Raw genomic sequence first — 18708 nt, 5'->3', positions numbered from 1 at the left:
AAAGGTGCTCCAGTAGTCCCCATCTATTCTACAATCGGCACTGCCACTAACAATACTGTCCTGTGCACATGAAAGCACAGATGTTCTACTAACCATTTGCCACGATTATCAAACCTCAGGTTTCCTGTGGCAGGAGGTGGCATTGGGGGCAGCAGGGTGAGAGTCAGGGCATGTTGTGTTAGTTCAGGTGATGGGAGCAGAGCAGGCCCTTGAGAGTGAGAGAGATATTGTGGAGCGGAACCCAAGTGTTATTTCAGATGTTGGAGAAAAGAAGGGAGATTTAGATTCCTTCATAGTCTGGTTCCTGCCGTGAATAACAGGCTCATTGTGAATGGAGCCAGCAGCGTGAGGTACACAGCTTGGAGCTGTAATCAGCTGCACTGTGAGTTACAGGGCCATATAATTAACCCCTTTGATGAGAGGAGATGACAAACCTTTCTGGAAATGAAGGAATGTCTGCGGATCTTTAAGGTTAATTTATCTGTATTCTGAATTAATTTTCCAGCACAGGCTTCTATTTGAACATATCAGCAAGTAAACGCTGCTCTGTTTGCACTGCAGAGGGTGCTAGTAGAAAACATCTTTGCTTTAGGCAACGGAGGCTTACAACTAACCAGACACGTCTATGTACTACAGTTGATGTCAATAAGTTATTTCATATTATTTGCACTTAATGCTATAGGATAGTTTTAGCAAACAGTAAACTACATAAGAATGCCTCAACATTGTATCTTCAATGTTTTGCTTAGCAGGACACTTAATAGGGTGCTGGGCACCAGGTGGTGTCACAACATGCACCAAAGCAATTTACCACTCTCTGAAATTGTGCTGTAGAAAAGGCAGCGCCATCATCCATAGCAGAGTCACTCCGCTAATGCCTTGAATATTCAGTTAATGTATCTGTAGTTGCTTACCTTTTTTACCTTACATCTATATTACTAATGCATGGCTATTTTTATTCTGGAGTATGTGCTTCCACGTTTGCTGATATCCATCACTCAGAGGGGATGCAGTTTATATCCCGGCTATCGGGATGCCAGAACTCAGAATGCCTGCACCAGAATCCTAGTTGGGTAGGGATTCTGACTGTGAGTGTGACCGCCGGCATCCCGACCGCAGAGATCCCGTACCAAACCCTTAAAGAATAGCTTTACCAGTGGCAACAAAAAAACAAAATCTCCCCTTACTTGCCAATCAAGCAGCAGGCAAGCCCAATGGTCTCTCCACGTTTGTCAATGTCAGTCTGTCAAGGTTGGCCTAACATTGGGTACCAATAGGCATCTCTGAACTCTCAATAGCCTAACACAAACGCTAGTCTGACAGGAACAAGAGCCCAACTGGCACACTGTGCAGAATAATAATCTTTTGACTCCTCTGAATCAGCTTTTTTAAAACAAAGGCTTTTTCCCATGCCTCCTTCCACTGGACACTAGTCTTAGAGGTTCCTAATAGAGGTTTTTCATAGTAAACCTATCGTAAGAGGGTTTTCCAGATGCTACACGAGTCCTGCACCCAATGGTGTCTCCTGCTATATTGAGCTGTACTAGGTCAGAAAAATGGACTGGTGGGACATTAGTGTTCACCTTAAAGTTAATGACCACTTTATACATCAATTTGGCAAGTTATGTTTAATGCTTCTTTGGAAATGGCCTATTTTCTACCCCAGACGTCGGTATCTTTTGCTAATACACCGCTTTGATATAAATATATTACCAAATATACAAATTCAGTGGTCACATGATGGAATTCTGTATACTACACCAGGTAGCAAAGCCACATAACCATGACTTTAGAAGAGTTTTTAGGTTACAACTGCACTGGAGCAGACAATCAGACAGCAGTAGTCATGACTTTAGACATTGTTTGTATGGAGGCCTCAGGCAATATTACTTAATGACAGAATATTCTTAAACCCACAATGGTAAATATTCTGGCAACAATTGCTAAATGCCAAACATCCTTGATAGAGACAGTCACCACTAAAATATGTATTCCCAATTCATGTTGCTTTTTGTGTTTGCAACTGTGCCATGCATATACTGTAGCAGCATTGCAGTATTTTGGGTTCTAATTTAGTTTGAAAAAGTCCACAGTAGTGGACGAAACATGTAGCTGTCCTCTGACTGGACCTTTCCATTACCGTTGTATGTTGATTAGGATATTACAAGTCTGTTGATTCCTACACTCAGAGGGCCTGATTCAGAGCCGGACTCTATTTGCGCTCGCTCGGTCAGAAAAAGGGTCCGGCTTTAAATTGAGCGCTCGCTCTTTGCGGTCTGTTGATGCCTCTATGTCTGAGTGAGCGAACGAAACATGCGCTCGCTATTTTGTAAAGACGCCCCCTGGCCGCTCGCATCATACGTCATCTCCGCTATTTATTTGATTAATCGAGTACATCGAAAGGCATCTGAACTGCTCGCAGTGCTTGTGGTAGGTTTATCCTACCGCAATCATGCGAACAGTTCAGGCTAAGAGACAACCAAGTGACGTGGTCGATGACGCTGCTTTGTTAATTATGCACACCCTTAAAACGCCCGTTTTGACCGTTTGGCACGCCTGCGTTCGGATCTCCACTCCCCGTTTTCAAGCACCTTCCCCTGTTACCACCCACAAACGCCTCATCCTGTCACTCAAATTAGCAGACACTCGCTATTTGGCGAGCGCTCGATTTCCGATCGCACTGATTGGTTGGCGCATGCGCATTACGACCCATACGCATGCGCAGATGTGCGAACATTGCTCGGAGCGAACGAGCGGCCGCTTACGAGCGGCTCTGAATCAGGCCCAGAGGACGGAGCAACAAAAGCCTCCTGCTACTTACAATGCTGTCTCCCGGCTAATCCTTCCGTCTGGTGGAAGAGAGCAGTTAGAAGCACCATACTTCGGTATTCTCTGGTCATTCAGGAGGAAAGGTATGGCTGGTTATAACAGAGACCCTGGGCAACTGTGCTAATAGCCACAGGAGCTAATACATCTAACTTCAGAAAACTGCAACGTTTATAAAGCGGTATCGTTTGATTAATCCAGAGGACAAGGATTATTTATATTTCCAAATACAGTACCGTATAACAAGTTATATAAAGAAAATATATACATGGATAATAAATGAGTACTCATTTGAGTTCTGCAAAGTAACACTAATCATTTTTATGCGATTTTATGGAATAAATTATATAAATTAAATGCATTGGTTTGGAACATTCCTTTAAGGCAGGGATGGGGAACCTCAGGCCCTGGGGCCTCTGAGCTTTTTTCTGCTAGCCTCATCTGGCTAGCAGGGTGCCTAGAATAGCACACAGCAGCCAGAATCTATGCAGCAGTGCTGCCTGGAGCACTCTTAGGACGCTTCATACGGTCATACCGCAACCCTTACAGCTCCCCGGCGCATTCTTAGGATGATCCGTGCATTGCTGTAATCACTGGCGATTGTGGCCTAGCCCCCGTGTGACTTCATACGAAGGGGGCGTGGCCTGCACCAGGCCCGCAAATAATGTTCTATATATTAAAATGGCCCTCGGCAGAAAAAAGGTTCCCCACCCCTGCTTTAAGGTTACATCAGCACAACTTAATCGTTTTAATTCTGTGCTTTTGTGAGGTTGGCAACATCTCCCTTTTAGCTGCTGCAGATTTCTACCTCTATATCCAAGGAGTCAATCAGGTGCTGAGTGAATATATATTCATATTGGTTTCTAAACTACTTTCCATATTATCAAGACTATGGGCCTGATTCAGTTGTACACCATTGCATTCGCAGCTATGCTCGCAATTTATGTGCAGACATAGCGTTCTGCCAACTGAGCAAAAGTTGCTACATCCACCTCCCCCATCTGCGTTGTGTGCAGATCCTCCAGGGGATGAGAACAAACCATCAACACAACATCGGCCGCATATTGACTCCTCAAGCAAGTCCTGGGCTGCGCAGATTCCAGGTCACCTTTCTCTCTAAAATTGGCCTCTGAGACTGGTTCTGGGTTTGAGACGACAGCCATCATCGTATACACACGCTTGGAACTCCCAAAACATGCCCACAGACCGGCCTCCTTCTGCAAACACTTTTGGCCACCTCCCCAACTCCACTCAGGAATGCCCATGGATTGCAGTGGTCTGCTCAGGACATTGTGATCACAGAGACATTGCAAATGTTGTGTAAGACTAGAGCACACGTGTGTGCAGCGAGACTGTACTCTGCGTTTCGCTCATGTGCAGTAGTGAACATCGACAGTGTCCAACTCTGAATTAGGCCCTATATCTGGTAACAAAAATTAGTTGTAGTGAGCCGAGAATCATACGAGAAATCTAGTAAGAGGCATAGGCGACTGCTCTTTTAAATCCCCATTAAGTTTTAATGGAAGAAACAAATATATTAAAATACTAGCTGGGATACACGGCATTGCCCGGGTTGAAGACTGGACCCTGAAGTGCACCTGCAGCCTTTATTTGTTTACATTGTCTTCGCTTATAACACCATTTCATTGATCCTGAAAAGGACCCCACTGTTTGCTAACATGCATGCAAACAGTAGTGTAACTACCATGAGTGCGGCTGCTATGGTGCCCGAGCTGCTCCTGCACCCAGTCACGCACACAAGGTGGGCCAGTCCAGTCATGGCTATTGAGGGGAGCCCGGGTGTCAGCGATATTGATTTGGTGCCAGCCCACCAGCTTATTACAGCTGGCGCACTGGCAAGCAGTCATGGAGAGACAGCGACCCGGTCGCATGGCAATCAAAGCTTGCAAACCGGCAGCCAATAAGCAGTGGTGACTCATGATTGGTTGCCGGTCTGTGCACTCCGATTGGCTCGCAACCTGTGCCAGATTCAAATTGCGCTGATGCTGTCTGTCCATGTCTGCCGGTGTGCCAGCTGTAATTAGCTGGCAGCCTGGCCCAGACCCAAAACCACATCTGCTGATGGCACACAGGGGGAGGGGAGAGGCTGCTGGAGGGACATGGGGAGGTGAGTTGTTGGGGGGGCAATTTGTGTAAGGGGCACTACTATAGTGTGGAATAATGTTATATGGGGCACTACTACTATGTGGCATAATCTGTAAAGGGCATTACTGTGTGGCATAACCTGAATGGGCTCTGTGTGCGGGCACAAATGTATGGGTTGTTTTACCTCTGGGGGGCCCACAAAGTTCTAGTTACGCCCTTGCATGCAAACTGGATGTAGTTAATACGCCGGCATACGGGTTGCCAGCAGTCAAAATCCTGACGCCGGAATCCTAAACAACTGCCAGAAGACTGGCGCCGGGGTCCCAACAGCCGGCATCAGAAACGTAGGTATAGTGGGTAAGTATAGTTTTACGCCGTGGGAGGGAGGGTTAGGCTTAGGCACTAATGGGGAGGTTAGTATACTTGTGGAGCTCCTGTCGGCATTCTGAACATCGGGATGCCGCTGTCTGTCTTTTGACGGGCGGCATCCTGACCACCGGTATGTCGCATCACACGCATGCAAACACATAGGCTCTGGATTTAATATGAACTTGCATGAGTCATCAAGTTTGCTCAGACTGAGGTTAAAGTTATATTTTTGTAGCTTTCTCACAGGTTTTTGGCAATTTTCACTGTAGCCAGCCCTTAGAACCTGCGTAGTTTAAGAGTGTCTACATTTTTAGGGATTGTGTGACCCTGATGAAGTTCAAACCAAGGCACAAACCTAATCCTGGTCAAACTACACCACCATGCCAAATTTGGTGGAGCTAGGTCCAAAACTCTGGCCGTGCGTAAAAGGACAAACAGACACACTTTCTCACTTATTATATTGATATAGATGAATGTATGCACAGAGCATACAAGTTTAATTGTATAACAAGTGTATAAGAAATTTGCCTGCGTCCAAACTGCAAAACCCATGAAGGGACGATTGTACAGCGGATATGGAGCTGTTTTCAAAAGAATAAAGTTGGTAAAGTGTGATAAATTATAGAATTAAAATCTACAGAGAAAAAAATTGGTAAAATGTAATAAAAAGGGACAAACAGGGAAAATGGGACTAGTGGAAACTGACACTTATGGTGTTACAGTTAATAAGGTAGTGAGTTACAGGAAAAGCTTGGTTTTCTTGTTATTCATATATGTCCCGAATATAAATAGTATAAGATAACACTGTACAACAAATTAATACTTTTAATTTGTTTCCTTTCTAAAAATAGTCATACATTACTAATTTGAGGTCAAGAAAAACTAAAATGATTTCAGAATGTTTTTACTAGCTCTATTTTTTGAGCTACACTACTTGCACTATACTGTATGTACCATTAGTAATATAGTCATAGTGAGAAGCTATTTTAAATCTGATATTTTCTTGATTGAAAATAGATAACAGTTGTTTTAATTCAATCAATCACAAATAAGAACACAAAATGTAACAAACATACAGCATACGAAAGTACTATCTAATATAGTGGCCTATTCATGGGGGTGCTTTCTCTTTGCTTGTCGCTTGTACTCCTCTTCTGGGACATCTCTTGTCACTGTCCAACAGTAGTGATTCACCGACCCTGATGTCTTTGTTCCATTGCTGAAATGTCTTGGTGGAATCGCTCACTATGCTTGTCACTCAGTGCACCACAGTTATCTTGTGCGGGTAACCTGTGAAACGCATATATTTGAATAGGGGAGGGGACAAATAACTGATTCATTTCATTGGGTCATTAGGCCCTGCCCCCTCTGCGCGGAACGCTGATTGCTGGAAAGATTCTCTCCATTATGCCCACTTCACTAGGAATACCCCTACATAGTCATAAATGGGCTATATCTCGGAACTCAGAGCAGGGGCGTTTCTAGAGAGGAGGGGGCCAGTGTGCAGTCTCCGACACGGGCCCCCTCCTCTCCGCCCGGCAGCGCACTGAGCTGTGCCCAGAGTCTATAGTGTATGTACAGGTAACCGGGAAAATGGCCGCGGTGGCCATTTTCCCTGTACTGCGCATGCGCAGCCAACGGGAAAATGGCCACCACGGCCATTTTCCAGTCATTTTACAGCGCCGGACGCCCACGCCGACGTGGTACTCCAGAGAGGTAAGTATTATTATGGGTGCGGTGTGGACCCAGGGGCCAGTGTTCCCCGCACACCCTGCACCTATTATAGATACGGCCCTGACTCAGAAATCAATGCTGAAATCAATTAGAAGTAACTATTTTCACATCGGAAACATTTTCATTGTTGTGCAGTGTAATAGATGATTTCCCTCTTTAAATGACTGCTGCTTTAAAAATATGGACTAAGGCCATATGTGTATTACTGATCAACCCCAGAGACATAAAATAGTTACAACACAAGTGATCTGAAAGTTCTAATCATGTGTCTTTCAGTTGTTAATAGGGATGAGCGGGTTCAGATTTCTGAAATAGGGAGGTTAACCACCTAGGAACATCCTCCCTTATAAGTCACCTGCAGTACGTTCATAAAAAGTTACTGTCAAGTTCAGAAACTTTGGCTAAGACATAAGTAGTCCAGGGACACCTAAATCCCTTTGTCCTGTTGTATCCAAGCGCCTGCAAACCACACAGTCAACTCCCTCCTCGTCAATTTCCTCCTTAGTCAGGATCGGAAGTAGTCCTGCAGACCATGTCACTGGCATGACTGACTCTCCTATCCGGGATTCCTTCAGAGGATCCTGCATTGCTACGCCTACTGGTGCCCGGGATTCGTTCATCATCCCAGAGAGGAAGTAGGAACACCACTCCTTTTACTAAACAATTTACCCTCCAACAGTCCTTAGCGAGGAGGATGAAGTACGACAGCAGTCATCCTGAAACAAAACGGATAACTGAGGCCTTGACTGCTATGTTGGTGTTAGATGTGCTTCCGGTATCCGCCGTTAGTGCAGTGGGATTTAGACAATTGATGGAGGTAGTGTGTCCCCGGTACCAAATCCGGTCTAGATTCCACTTCACTAGGCAGGCGATACAGAGAATGTTCTGAAAAATGCCAGGGGTGTGCAGGAGACTATTTGGGTAGCCCGAAAAATTTCTGGCCACTTTCGTCATTCAGCGACTGCGTGCCAAAGACTGGACTGCCAGGAAACACTCTTGGAGCTGCCCAGCCATCACCTGAAGCAAGAGGTTGTGATGCAGTGGAACTCGACCCTCTAAATGCTTCAGAGGATGGAGGAGCAGCAAAAGGCCATTCAAGCCTATACATCCACCTATGACATAGGCAAAGGAGGGGGTATGCACCTGACTCAAGCGCAGTGGAGAATGATTTCCGTGTTGTGCAAGGTTCTCCAACCCTTCGAACTTGCCACACGTGAAGTCAGTTCAGACACTGCCAGCTTGAGTTAGGGCATTCCCCTCATCAGGCTTTTGCAGAAGCAGCTGGAGAAAGTGAAGGAGAAGCGAAGATGGAGCAATTCCGCTCGGCATGTGGGACTTGTGGATGAAGCCCTTCATTCGCTTTGCCAGGATTCCAGTATGGTCAATCTGTTGAAATCAGACCACTACATTTTGGCCAACGTGCTCGATCCTAGGTTTAAAGCCTATGTGGTGTCTCTCTTTCCGGCCGACACAAGCCTGCAGAGGTGCAAAGACCTGCTGGTGAAAACACTGTCAGCTGAAGAGGAATGTGACACGTCAACAGCTCCTTCATTTTCTCCCGCAACTGGGGCTGCTAGGAAACAACTTAGGTATCCTAAGCAACCCGCTGGCGGTGATGCAGGGCAGGCAGGACCAAGTTTGGACATCTGGTCCGGACTGAAGGACCTGGCAACAATTTCTGACATGTCTACTGTCACTGCATAGGATACTGTCACCATCGACAGAATGGTGGAGGATTACATCGGTGACAGCATCCAAGTAGGCATGTCAGACAGTCTGTACCTGTACTGGCAGGAAAAAGAGGCAATTTAGAGGCCCCTGTACAAACTGGCTCTATTTTACCTGAGTTGCCCCCCCCCCCTCCAGTGTGTACTCCGAAAGAGTGTTTAGTGCAGCCGGGAACATTGTCAGCGAAAGGCGTAGGAGGTTGCTTCCATAAAATGTGGAGAAGATGATGTTCGTCAAAATTAATTATCACTTCTTCAAGGAGACCAGCCTCCAGAACTTACAGTGGGACCTGTGGTGGTGGATTCCAGCGGGGACGAATTAATACTCTGTGAGGATGTACACAACACTGAAGAGGGTGAGGAATCGGTGGATGAGGACGACATCTTGCCTCCGTAGAGCCAGTTTGTGCCGGGACAGATTAATTGCCAGCTTGTTTTGTGGGGGCCCAAACGAACCAATCATTTCAGCCACAGTCGTGTGGCAGACCCTGGCGCTGTAATGATTGGTTTGTTAAAGTGTGGATGTCCTGTTTATACAACATAAGGGTGGGTCAGAGGGCCCAAGGACAATTCCATCTTGCACCTCTTTTTTTTTTTCTTTGCATTATGTACTGTTTGGGGACTAGTTTTTCAAACTGCCATCCTGTCTGCCACTGCAGTGTCACTCCTAGATGGGCCACGTGTTTATGCCGCCCACTTGTGTCGCTTAGCATAGTCATCCAGCTACCTCGGTGCAACCTTTTGGACTAAAAACAATATTGTTAGGTGTTCAGAATAGAGTGGGAATGAGTAGAAATTAATGTTATTGAAGTTAATAGCATAGGAGCAGAAAAACCCACAAATTCTGTGATTTTAGCTGTTTTTATGCTTTTTAAATAAAAAATAAAAAAATACAGATCCAAAACACAGAACCCAAAACACAGAAGGGTGGTTTTGGCAAAACCAATCCAGATCCAAAACAAAAACACGAAAAGTGGCTGGTGCACACCCCTAGTTGTTAATAATTAGGCTATATGTTATTTATGAACCATAGGCCTCACTGCGAAGATATGCTACTGATTGCAATCGCAATGCTATACGCAGCCTAACAGAAGGACGCCCACTTTACCTTACACACATCCGTAATACTTAGCAAGACTGCGAAACCATTGGTAACATAGTACCATTGCAGCCCAACTCTTGCACAAGCTCTGACCTTACTCAGGAATTGCTAACCTCATCGTACGCAATGAAAGCACAAGCAGCGTATGGCATTGCAATGGCTAATTTATGCACGCTGCTTCAACGGTATTCAAACGCACTGGCACGCCTGCGTATCAGGGACCACACCCCATCACCACCCATTACTCTACGATGGGTCTGTGTAGTAAATGCGATCGCAGTCCCGATCGCAGTGGAGTCTTTGCGCACTGTGATGCATGCGCAGAACTCAATCGTCCGATTGCGTGCGTAATTGCAGTTGCGATCGTTAATGAATCAGGCCCTAAATGGTAAAACTCAAGTACACATGAACTATGACTGCCATATACGGTATTACCACAGGGTGTACTTATGACATAAGTTCAGAGACCAATAGTCATCTGTTAGCTTGGGGAGAAAGGTGTTTCTAAGCTGGATTGACATTTTAGCAGGACATGTTCCTGCCTTTCACCACACAGGGACTCTAGTGGTACAATTACGAATATTAAGAGGTTACCAGGATCCATGCTGAAGGGTATTTTATCTACTTTTTTTTTTTTTACTGGAGCTGGTGCTGCTATGATTGCAGGACCATAATGTTGCTCTATTAATAAATCATGCGAGTATTTTGCACTCATCAGAGTACACATCAAGTTTTTTCTGTGCATTGAGATAGTGTGTTCTATTCTCTTACTGAACAGAGATGTAAGTTATACTATGAATTATAAAATTCATGATATATTTGCTGTTTTTGTTTATCACCTTGTGGTGTTTTTTTTTTTTTTTAAATCACATTTATTTATTTTCATGGTAATAGAAAACAAAACCATTGTATCATAACAGGAAGAGACATTATCCTTTCAAAGTAACGGGCAAATATATATAGTGGTCAATCCAATTAGGTGCGAATTAAGAGTTGACATTTTCTCTTCGAATTCGCATAGTGTATTCATTTTGCAACTCGCACTGAATCAGTCAGACTGAGAGATGGAAAGGTAAATTTTTATTTTCCAATTAATTTAATTAGTCCAATAACATTTCATTTTTGGGGGTAAAAAAAATTCCTCATATTACCCCAAAATCAACTTTTTCGTTAGTTTAGGCACCCCAAATTTAATTACAATATTTTTTTAATTGAAAAATAATTGTTTTTTTTAGCATTTTATTTTTCAAGATGCCTTCAATGTACTCCAAAAAGCACCTTTTTCCTACTTTTTTTTTTTTTGGCATTTTTCATTTCATTCATTTGAGAAAAAACAAAAAGTTTATCGTTTTCTTGCATTTAAAAAAAAAAAAATTGACACTATTTAAAAACCTACAGTACCTTCCTAATGCACACAAAAAGCCTTCTATACTGTCCTGCTAACGAAAATATCCATTTTGGGGGTCCAGGATGGTCTCCCCCACTTTTTCATGCCCTTCTCCCAAATATCGTTTGGCACACAATTCCCACCCCTCCTCTGCGAGTAGTGCGAATAGGCATTTTTAATTGGATTAAAGAATTCTCGGTAGCACGCTTCGATGTGAAGTCAAGAAAAAAACTCGCAAATCACATCTAATTGTTGACCACCATAGTCACATAAGCAACACAGTAGATCATTTGCAATGTGTTCAAGAATATCGACAGCAAATTGACTGCTCACCACACAGAACTAAATGAACAGGTCCCTAAGTGTCGGCATCACCCAACCCAGAGGAGTCTTCCTCATGGTTTGAAAAACTATAGGGATGACCATAACAGGAGCTCCATATATGGTAATATTTATAAATGCAATTACATTTAGTATATGTAGGCCGTTTGTGCCCCACCATATCCAGGGGAGCAGAGAGGTGGAGGTTGGGTACAAAATACTCAGGATTGGGCCTGTTGGAGGGGACTGGCTAGCTTATGAGGGAGACAACTGTCCCCCTTTCCAGTGCCATGCATAGTATTTTACATTGTTTTTCCCCTGAAGTGGGTGTGGTTACACCTCCCAGATTTGGAAATGCCACTCCCAGTGGATGTCATGGCTCTGACCATATCATTCAAACACCACCATTCTTGATATGTGCAAAGTTCTGAATATACATACTTTGAGAAACTCCTGTAGTAGCAAGCCGCGTGTCGCACCTGTGTGTGCATAATATATAATCTATACTGTGTACCGTTGATACTGTTTACGAGCCAGTGGGTCCCCCTTTCATTGGTGTTCAGAAGTATGGCGATAGTCACACACAGGCTATACTGTGGGCACTTAGGTTAGTGCCCACAGTGTAAACTTTGTATCACAATTGGCACACAGCTTTGTGCTTATCGTGATCCACAGTTCACATTGTGAGCGCTCAGCTGTGTGCCGATTATGACACAGTTTACATTACATTGACAGACTTGCATTTCTAACTTGCATGTTTACTCTCCCTATCAGATGACTTATACTCACCTAGAGACTACCGTAGTACCTGCTTAACCAGCATTATCAGACTCATTATAGAAGTCATGGCCAAGCCGTGGAAATACTGTAGGTTATAAAGGGAAGATATGGTTATAGGCAATTATATATTACTACTACAGTACATGTGATTCAAACAATTATTTGTTTTACCTGTATTTTTTTTCTTTTTTATTTAAAGCAATTATTTTGCATTATTACATAGTAAAAACAAAATCCCTCTTCTGTTGTGAGGAGACTGAAGATGCCAATAACAATTATGGGGCCTCATTTACTAATGAGTTTTATCACCAAAACAAGTGATAGATTTCACTGTGTATTATAATTGTTCTCCAGCCAATCAGCTCCCAACTGTCAGAAAAATGACAGATGGGAGCTGATTGGCTGGAACACCATTTATCATACACAGTGAAATTTATCACTTGTTTTGGTGATAAAACTCATTAGAAAATGAGGGCCATGGAGTGATACTAAACTGCAACATTGTATCTTACATTAGAGACGGAAAGATCAATTCTGCAACTTATATTGGTTTGCTAACCATCCTATGAATAGATACATTTGACTGATATTAGACTCCTTTAATTTTTTAAACTAAGAAGAGATTGACTCATGGGCATACGCAATCTTTTCATCTGATTAAACCTGCTAATTATCCCAGCACAGAGAAAAGGTCATCAAGACCTTTTGAATAATGCTAATGAGGGCACCATGGATATATAAGAAACCTATCTAAACATATATTTGGTACTTATCATAAAGGAATAAAGAGCACAATTACACCACACAAGTGTACTAGATGTTAACTCCCTATTTCTTTACGCTTTTATATTTCCTGTAATTATTGCACTTTTTTCTTAAATGTGGCATTTTATACATGATAAAATAATCCATTAACTAGATGTATTTTACTATTAAAATTACCAATAACTATTAAGTTAACGATCAATGGGTTTTTAAGTGTACCAAGTATATACATTCTTTTCTTCCCCCTTTTGGCTGTTGCGTCTTCAGCCCGCAGATGCATAGCTGGGCCCGAATGATACAGCCAAAGGCTCAATCGCAAGAGCAAAAGGGTCCTGCAACAGAGGGCAACCCTGCTTCATACCCCTACAGATTATGCAAGGGGAGGGGGAATGTACTGATTAAGGCAAAGTTTCATAAAAGGATTAGAATACAATAATATGACTCAAGATGTAGAATTAGGAACCATAACATATTTATTAAGGGACTCGTATAAGTAGTGACTATCAAATCTAACAGTAACAGCCAACTTTCAAAGGTCTTTCCCCAGTTTTCGGAAAACAACCATAATCGCCTCAGACATCGATCTGGGGAGAGACCCCCAACTCACAGAGCTCACTGACCACATTGATGAGCCTAATTATAAAAAGAAAACTCTAGGCTTCATACACAATTTGATGGGCATCCCATCCAGAGCTTTACCATTTGGAAACGAGAAGATTATCTCCCTTCCAACCTCCTCTACAGAAAGTGGGGAGTCTAGAAAGGATCTGTCCAAGGAAAGGGAGGGCATGTCAATACAGGGCCGGATTAAGGGCCATATGGGCCTGGGGCTAAAAATTACCAAAGGCCTATTGTGAGAAGTGTGACCAGTGTTGTGTGGGTGTGTACACCCCCGACACTATCAGCTCAAAAGTCTCCCTAAATACATAAAAGTATAAAAATTGCATCATATTGGGAGGAAATTAGAAAAACTATTTTAATACTTTTGATTTATGGCTGACAGTGTGGTGTTTTGGCATCTGGTGATTATGCTGCTTCATGATGGGCCCATATTTATGTGGAAGCCTGGAGCTGGAGCTCCATCCACCTCATTGTTAATCTGGCCCTGGGTCAAATAGATAATATGTTCTAACAGTTCCTCTAGTTAACTTGACTGTAGTACATAGTCTGAAAATGTTAAATAAACTAAATTTATAAAAAAAACAGTGACAGTATCAGGTATAGTGGTATACAACTTCCATAAAGCATCCTTAATCTCCTGGATGATGGTAGCAACATTTTACTCTATAGCTAAATAAGCCAAGAAACTCCCATTTCTACCAGAGACAAAATACTGGCCATGCCTAATGCAAGTATCAAATGGCTTCAAGACTAAGCCAAAAGACTGTCATTAAACTCCTTATGGGCCGCTAACAAAATGAGCAGACTACCAGAAGGCCGACCATTCAAAACATTGCTGCTCAAATGATCTGCATTGGTGTTAAAGATCACTTTCTTTATGAAAGTTGTTGATTGCAGGTATCCTACCAATCAAGAAGCCCAATTAGATCGCCGCATATGCATCCCATAACATTGGGCATTTAAAGAGAAAAACTCCTCTCACTGGGCCTCCAACTCTGAGCCGGGGACCCATCAGGGTGTGTCAGAAGGGGTTGAACTTGCTGGAGACCATGTAAAATAATGGAGAGCCAGAGAGAGCACCCAGCGAGCGACATGGGACAGACACAAAACATTTACCAAACATCTAAAAGTTAAAAACCACGATTTAAGGAGGTATAGACCCATCCAGTACCCAAATTAAAACGTAATCTACATACAAACCTCTCCACCCCCCCAACAGAGATCGCTAAAACACAGAACCCTTCCTTCATCTGTATGCTGTCAATCTAAGCAAACAAAATGTAAATGGGAAGCAACGTACGATCAGGACCACTCCAGGCCTGAGGAACTGAAGTTTGTCAAGAAGTCATAAAAAACAGTCATAAAACAGGACAAAGTATGCCATTTTTCCAGAAACTCCACCGAATTTGAGTCCCCAGATTTTTCAGGGAGCCCAACTAAACAAATATTCCTCCCAAGGCAACTCTCAATATCAGTAAGCTTCAATCTACAGGTCACCATTTGGGACTCCAGGGGCTTTAAAACATTAATTAATAATACATGTGTATTAAAAGAAGAATACAAAGTGGTGATGATCTTTCCTAGTTACAGGTAAAGCTGGGCATCCACTATACAATTTTCTGTCAGATATCTGTCCAATCTGGCTGGTTGGAATGAAAATCTAGTAATGTATGGGAGCAAATGACAATTGCTCACAAACACTGCAAATCGTGATTTTGGGGTGCAAACGTGGGGAAACGACTCAGAACCCTTGGGACAGCCCCCCAAAAGGACAAATCAACAAAAAAATAGAAAACAATTACCTCAAAACACCCCAAAAAAGTACTTTCATTTTGGGGGTGAAAAAATAAAAAGTGGGGGGGGGGACAAGCATAAAACTAGTGAAATAGACTTCTTGGGGGTCTGCAAGGATGGGTCAGGCGTTTTTAGGATTGCAGGTGCATCCCGCAGGTGCGTTTTTGACGTATTTTAAAAGTTCACTTTAGAGACATAAAAATATGCTAGCACCCATTTTCAATTACCTCAAATTTGACTGGTCTACTTATTTTCACAAAAAATACAGCTTTAGGCCATTCTTTACCACTTTTACAAAGACGCTAATTAGAAGCATTTTAAACAACTCAAGTACTCCAAACACTTATTAGGGCTATTAGTACAGATCTACATTGATTTCCTATGTTAGTGCATCTTTTTTTGGGGTACAGACAATTCCCCACTCCTGACAGTACTTTCCGCCTGTTCCGCATTCGCCACTTTCGCCTGTTTTGGAATTGAATAGAGCAAAAATCGGGGGAAACAGGCAAAACTTTTCTGACTTTTCATCTCTAAATGACTAATGTCCTTAGACTGTAAGCTTGTAGAAGCAGGGCCCCTCGCCCATTTATCTTCTCTACATAATTATACGAAGTGCACGTTGTAATTTATATACTGTCTGTTTTCTGTACTTATGTAGCCTGTTATCCTTTTGTGCGGCGCTACACAACCCTTGTGGCGCCTTATAACTAAAATAATAAAACAATCAAGTGTCCAATTTATACTACTTGGGTAGTTCTATTTACATATAATTGTTTTTTTTAGAATGTGTAGTTACAAAAATTATAATGATGATGCTAATATTGAGTTAACAGAATTGTTTTTCCCCAGGAATTTAGCCATTGGAATAGGAATACAGAATTTCCCAGAAGGCCTTGCTGTCAGTCTTCCTCTACATGGCGCAGGAGTGTCTACATGGAAGGCGTTTTGGTGAGGAACATTTACTTTTGAGATTTAACCCAATTTAAAAAGCTACATACCATGGTTGTCATAGGTTTTATTACAATATCACAATATTAAAATAGGATATTATTACAGCTTTAGTTCACCCCAAATAACCGCAGTCAGATTTTTTTTTTTCTTTTTTTCCAGCACTAGTTGAATTTTGAGGATGGATGATTATTCTGTAATGGCTCAGCTTAATGGTAATAATTGGATATAGCCAAGATATTTCCCAGCAGGCTGTCATGCCTGTGCCAACACATGTTTCATAAATATTAGTGGCCAGGCTAGTGTACTCTTCAACCTCCATCAGCTACCTTTCCCTTAAAGTGAAGGACATAATCAATAACCACATAAATCATATGTATCAAGGAAATAAAAATATGAACTTTTAGAGGGACTTGACAGCTGGTGTAAGCGGCAGTGCTATATTAGCTGCCCTCATGACTACATACCCATCTTCTGTTCTACTCTGGAATAGTCCCAACTTCCTGTGTAAAGATGGCCACACACTAGACCAACTTGCATCCAACTTGTTGATTGGTTGGAATGAAAATCTGGTAACGTATGGGAGTAACTGATGATCAGCAATTTGCTCCTAAATGCCAGAAAACAGTTGAAAATGGTCATTCAGAAAAAATTGTTAAATGTTTGATCTAAACAATTTGTTCAAACAACTGGCCACACATCTAAAGATTATCTGTCCAACCAGCCAACTAGTTGATTGGTTGGAATGAAAATCTGGTAACGTATGAAAGCAAATGACAATCAGCAATTTGCTCCCAAATGCTGGAAAATGGACAAAAACTGTTTAATGTTTGATCTAAACAATTTGATCAATCTTTTCTGACGACCATTTTCATCTGTTTTCTGGCATTTAGGAGTAAATTGCAGATCATCAGTTACTCCCATATCTTACCAGATTTTCATTCCAACCAATCAACTAGTTGGATGGTTGGACAGAATCTTTAGATGTGTGGCCAGCTTTAGACTAGGTGGGTACTTGTGACTAAGCAACATATGGGACCCAAATCTAAACACAGAGTGCATTTAGGTTTCATATACACCAGACACACATATCCTGCAGGTCATTTGATACAATATTTTCAATAATTTTGTGGCTCAAACAATGTTTATGTACATACATGAAATTCATTTGTTTCTTATACACAAAGCCTGAAGGTAACTTTATACTTTATTTTTAACAATTTTGTGCCTTAAACAAAGTTTGTGTACATTGAACTATCAAAAAACAAAGGTTTCACTATCTCAGTCATGCTAAATAAATTCTGTATTTTGGAATATTCTGTATTTCGAAATATTTAAATATGGAAGACTCAACCTGTACTTGCATTGAACACAAAGAATAGAGCAGACAGTGTCTGGAAAAGCATGTCATTTCGCAACAAGACTGAATGTGCGGGGTATGGAGACATTGGAAAGTGCTTTAAAATGCTAATAATATTCATATATTTTGGCATAGCCGGTATAAGGTCTTACAAGTTACAACTCATAAGTACTGAACAAACCTAGCTATGTATTCCTCCCTTTCTACTCCATTTATGTGTCCACATGTTAAGAGGCAAATACAGTGTTCAGAAGTGGCTAAGAAGTAGTTTGTCCACGCTGCCGTTAATGCTGTTCAGGTCTAGAGATGAGACAAAAACTGTTCTAGGAAATATTTACCTCACATTGCTAAATAATGCAACATTTTGTTGCCAAATACAATTTAGTGTTCTCAATCCTACCCCAACGACACCACAGTAGAAGCAATTGATAGCCATTGGAATGCAATGTAAAAATACAGTGCCGCATCTTGTCTGCTCGGGTGGAGCCGATGCAGACTTTTGAAGACTGTATCCATGAAATTCACATGTCTGCTAACAGCCTGGTTTTAAAATTAGATTCATGATGAATTTCACTTGCTAGTCACTGGGACATGTACACAGGTTTTGCTTTTTATGAATCATGGAAGTAAATAATGTTTTTTCTTTAGGTATGGACAGCTAAGTGGAATGGTTGAACCTATTGCCGGTGTTTTAGGAGCTGTGGCCATTTCATTGGCAGAACCACTGTTGCCCTACGCATTGGCCTTTGCTGCAGGTGCCATGGTCTATGTGGTAATGGATGATATTATTCCAGAAGCACAAACTGGGTAAGACAGACATTGATGGCTCCATAGAGGCAGAACTTAAGGACAAGTTACGTAAATTACA

The 18708-nt window shown here is 42.2% G+C and overlaps 1 protein-coding gene and 1 long non-coding RNA gene across 6 annotated transcripts in view; one reads left to right on the top strand and one right to left on the bottom strand.

Annotated features, from left to right (window-relative positions):
- SLC39A11 (solute carrier family 39 member 11) overlaps window positions 1-18708 on the top strand; it is a 536505-nt gene that overhangs the window by 513829 nt on the left and 3968 nt on the right. For all 5 annotated transcript variants that reach the window (XM_088474528.1, XM_088474527.1, XM_088474529.1 and 2 more), the window contains 2 exons: window positions 16382-16480; window positions 18489-18647. In XM_088474528.1, coding sequence (XP_088330654.1) covers window positions 16382-16480; window positions 18489-18647 — 258 coding nt within the window. The remainder of the gene's footprint in view (window positions 1-16381; window positions 16481-18488; window positions 18648-18708) is intronic.
- LOC148540887 (uncharacterized) overlaps window positions 6361-18708 on the bottom strand; it is a 32626-nt gene continuing 20278 nt past the window's right edge. Inside the window, exons 2-3 of the long non-coding RNA XR_015878796.1 lie at window positions 12362-12437; window positions 6361-6591 (exon numbers count right to left, since the gene is read on the bottom strand). This is a non-coding gene — a long non-coding RNA (uncharacterized LOC148540887). The remainder of the gene's footprint in view (window positions 6592-12361; window positions 12438-18708) is intronic.

The sequence above is a fragment of the Taudactylus pleione genome, unplaced genomic scaffold (genome assembly GCF_031769625.1).
Source record: "Taudactylus pleione unplaced genomic scaffold, aTauple2 ptg000016l, whole genome shotgun sequence".
In the NCBI taxonomy this organism is placed as follows: domain Eukaryota; kingdom Metazoa; phylum Chordata; class Amphibia; order Anura; family Myobatrachidae; genus Taudactylus; species Taudactylus pleione.
The sequence above is the reverse complement of the archived record's forward strand: the minus strand, read 5'-3'. Positions and strand labels throughout refer to the sequence as shown.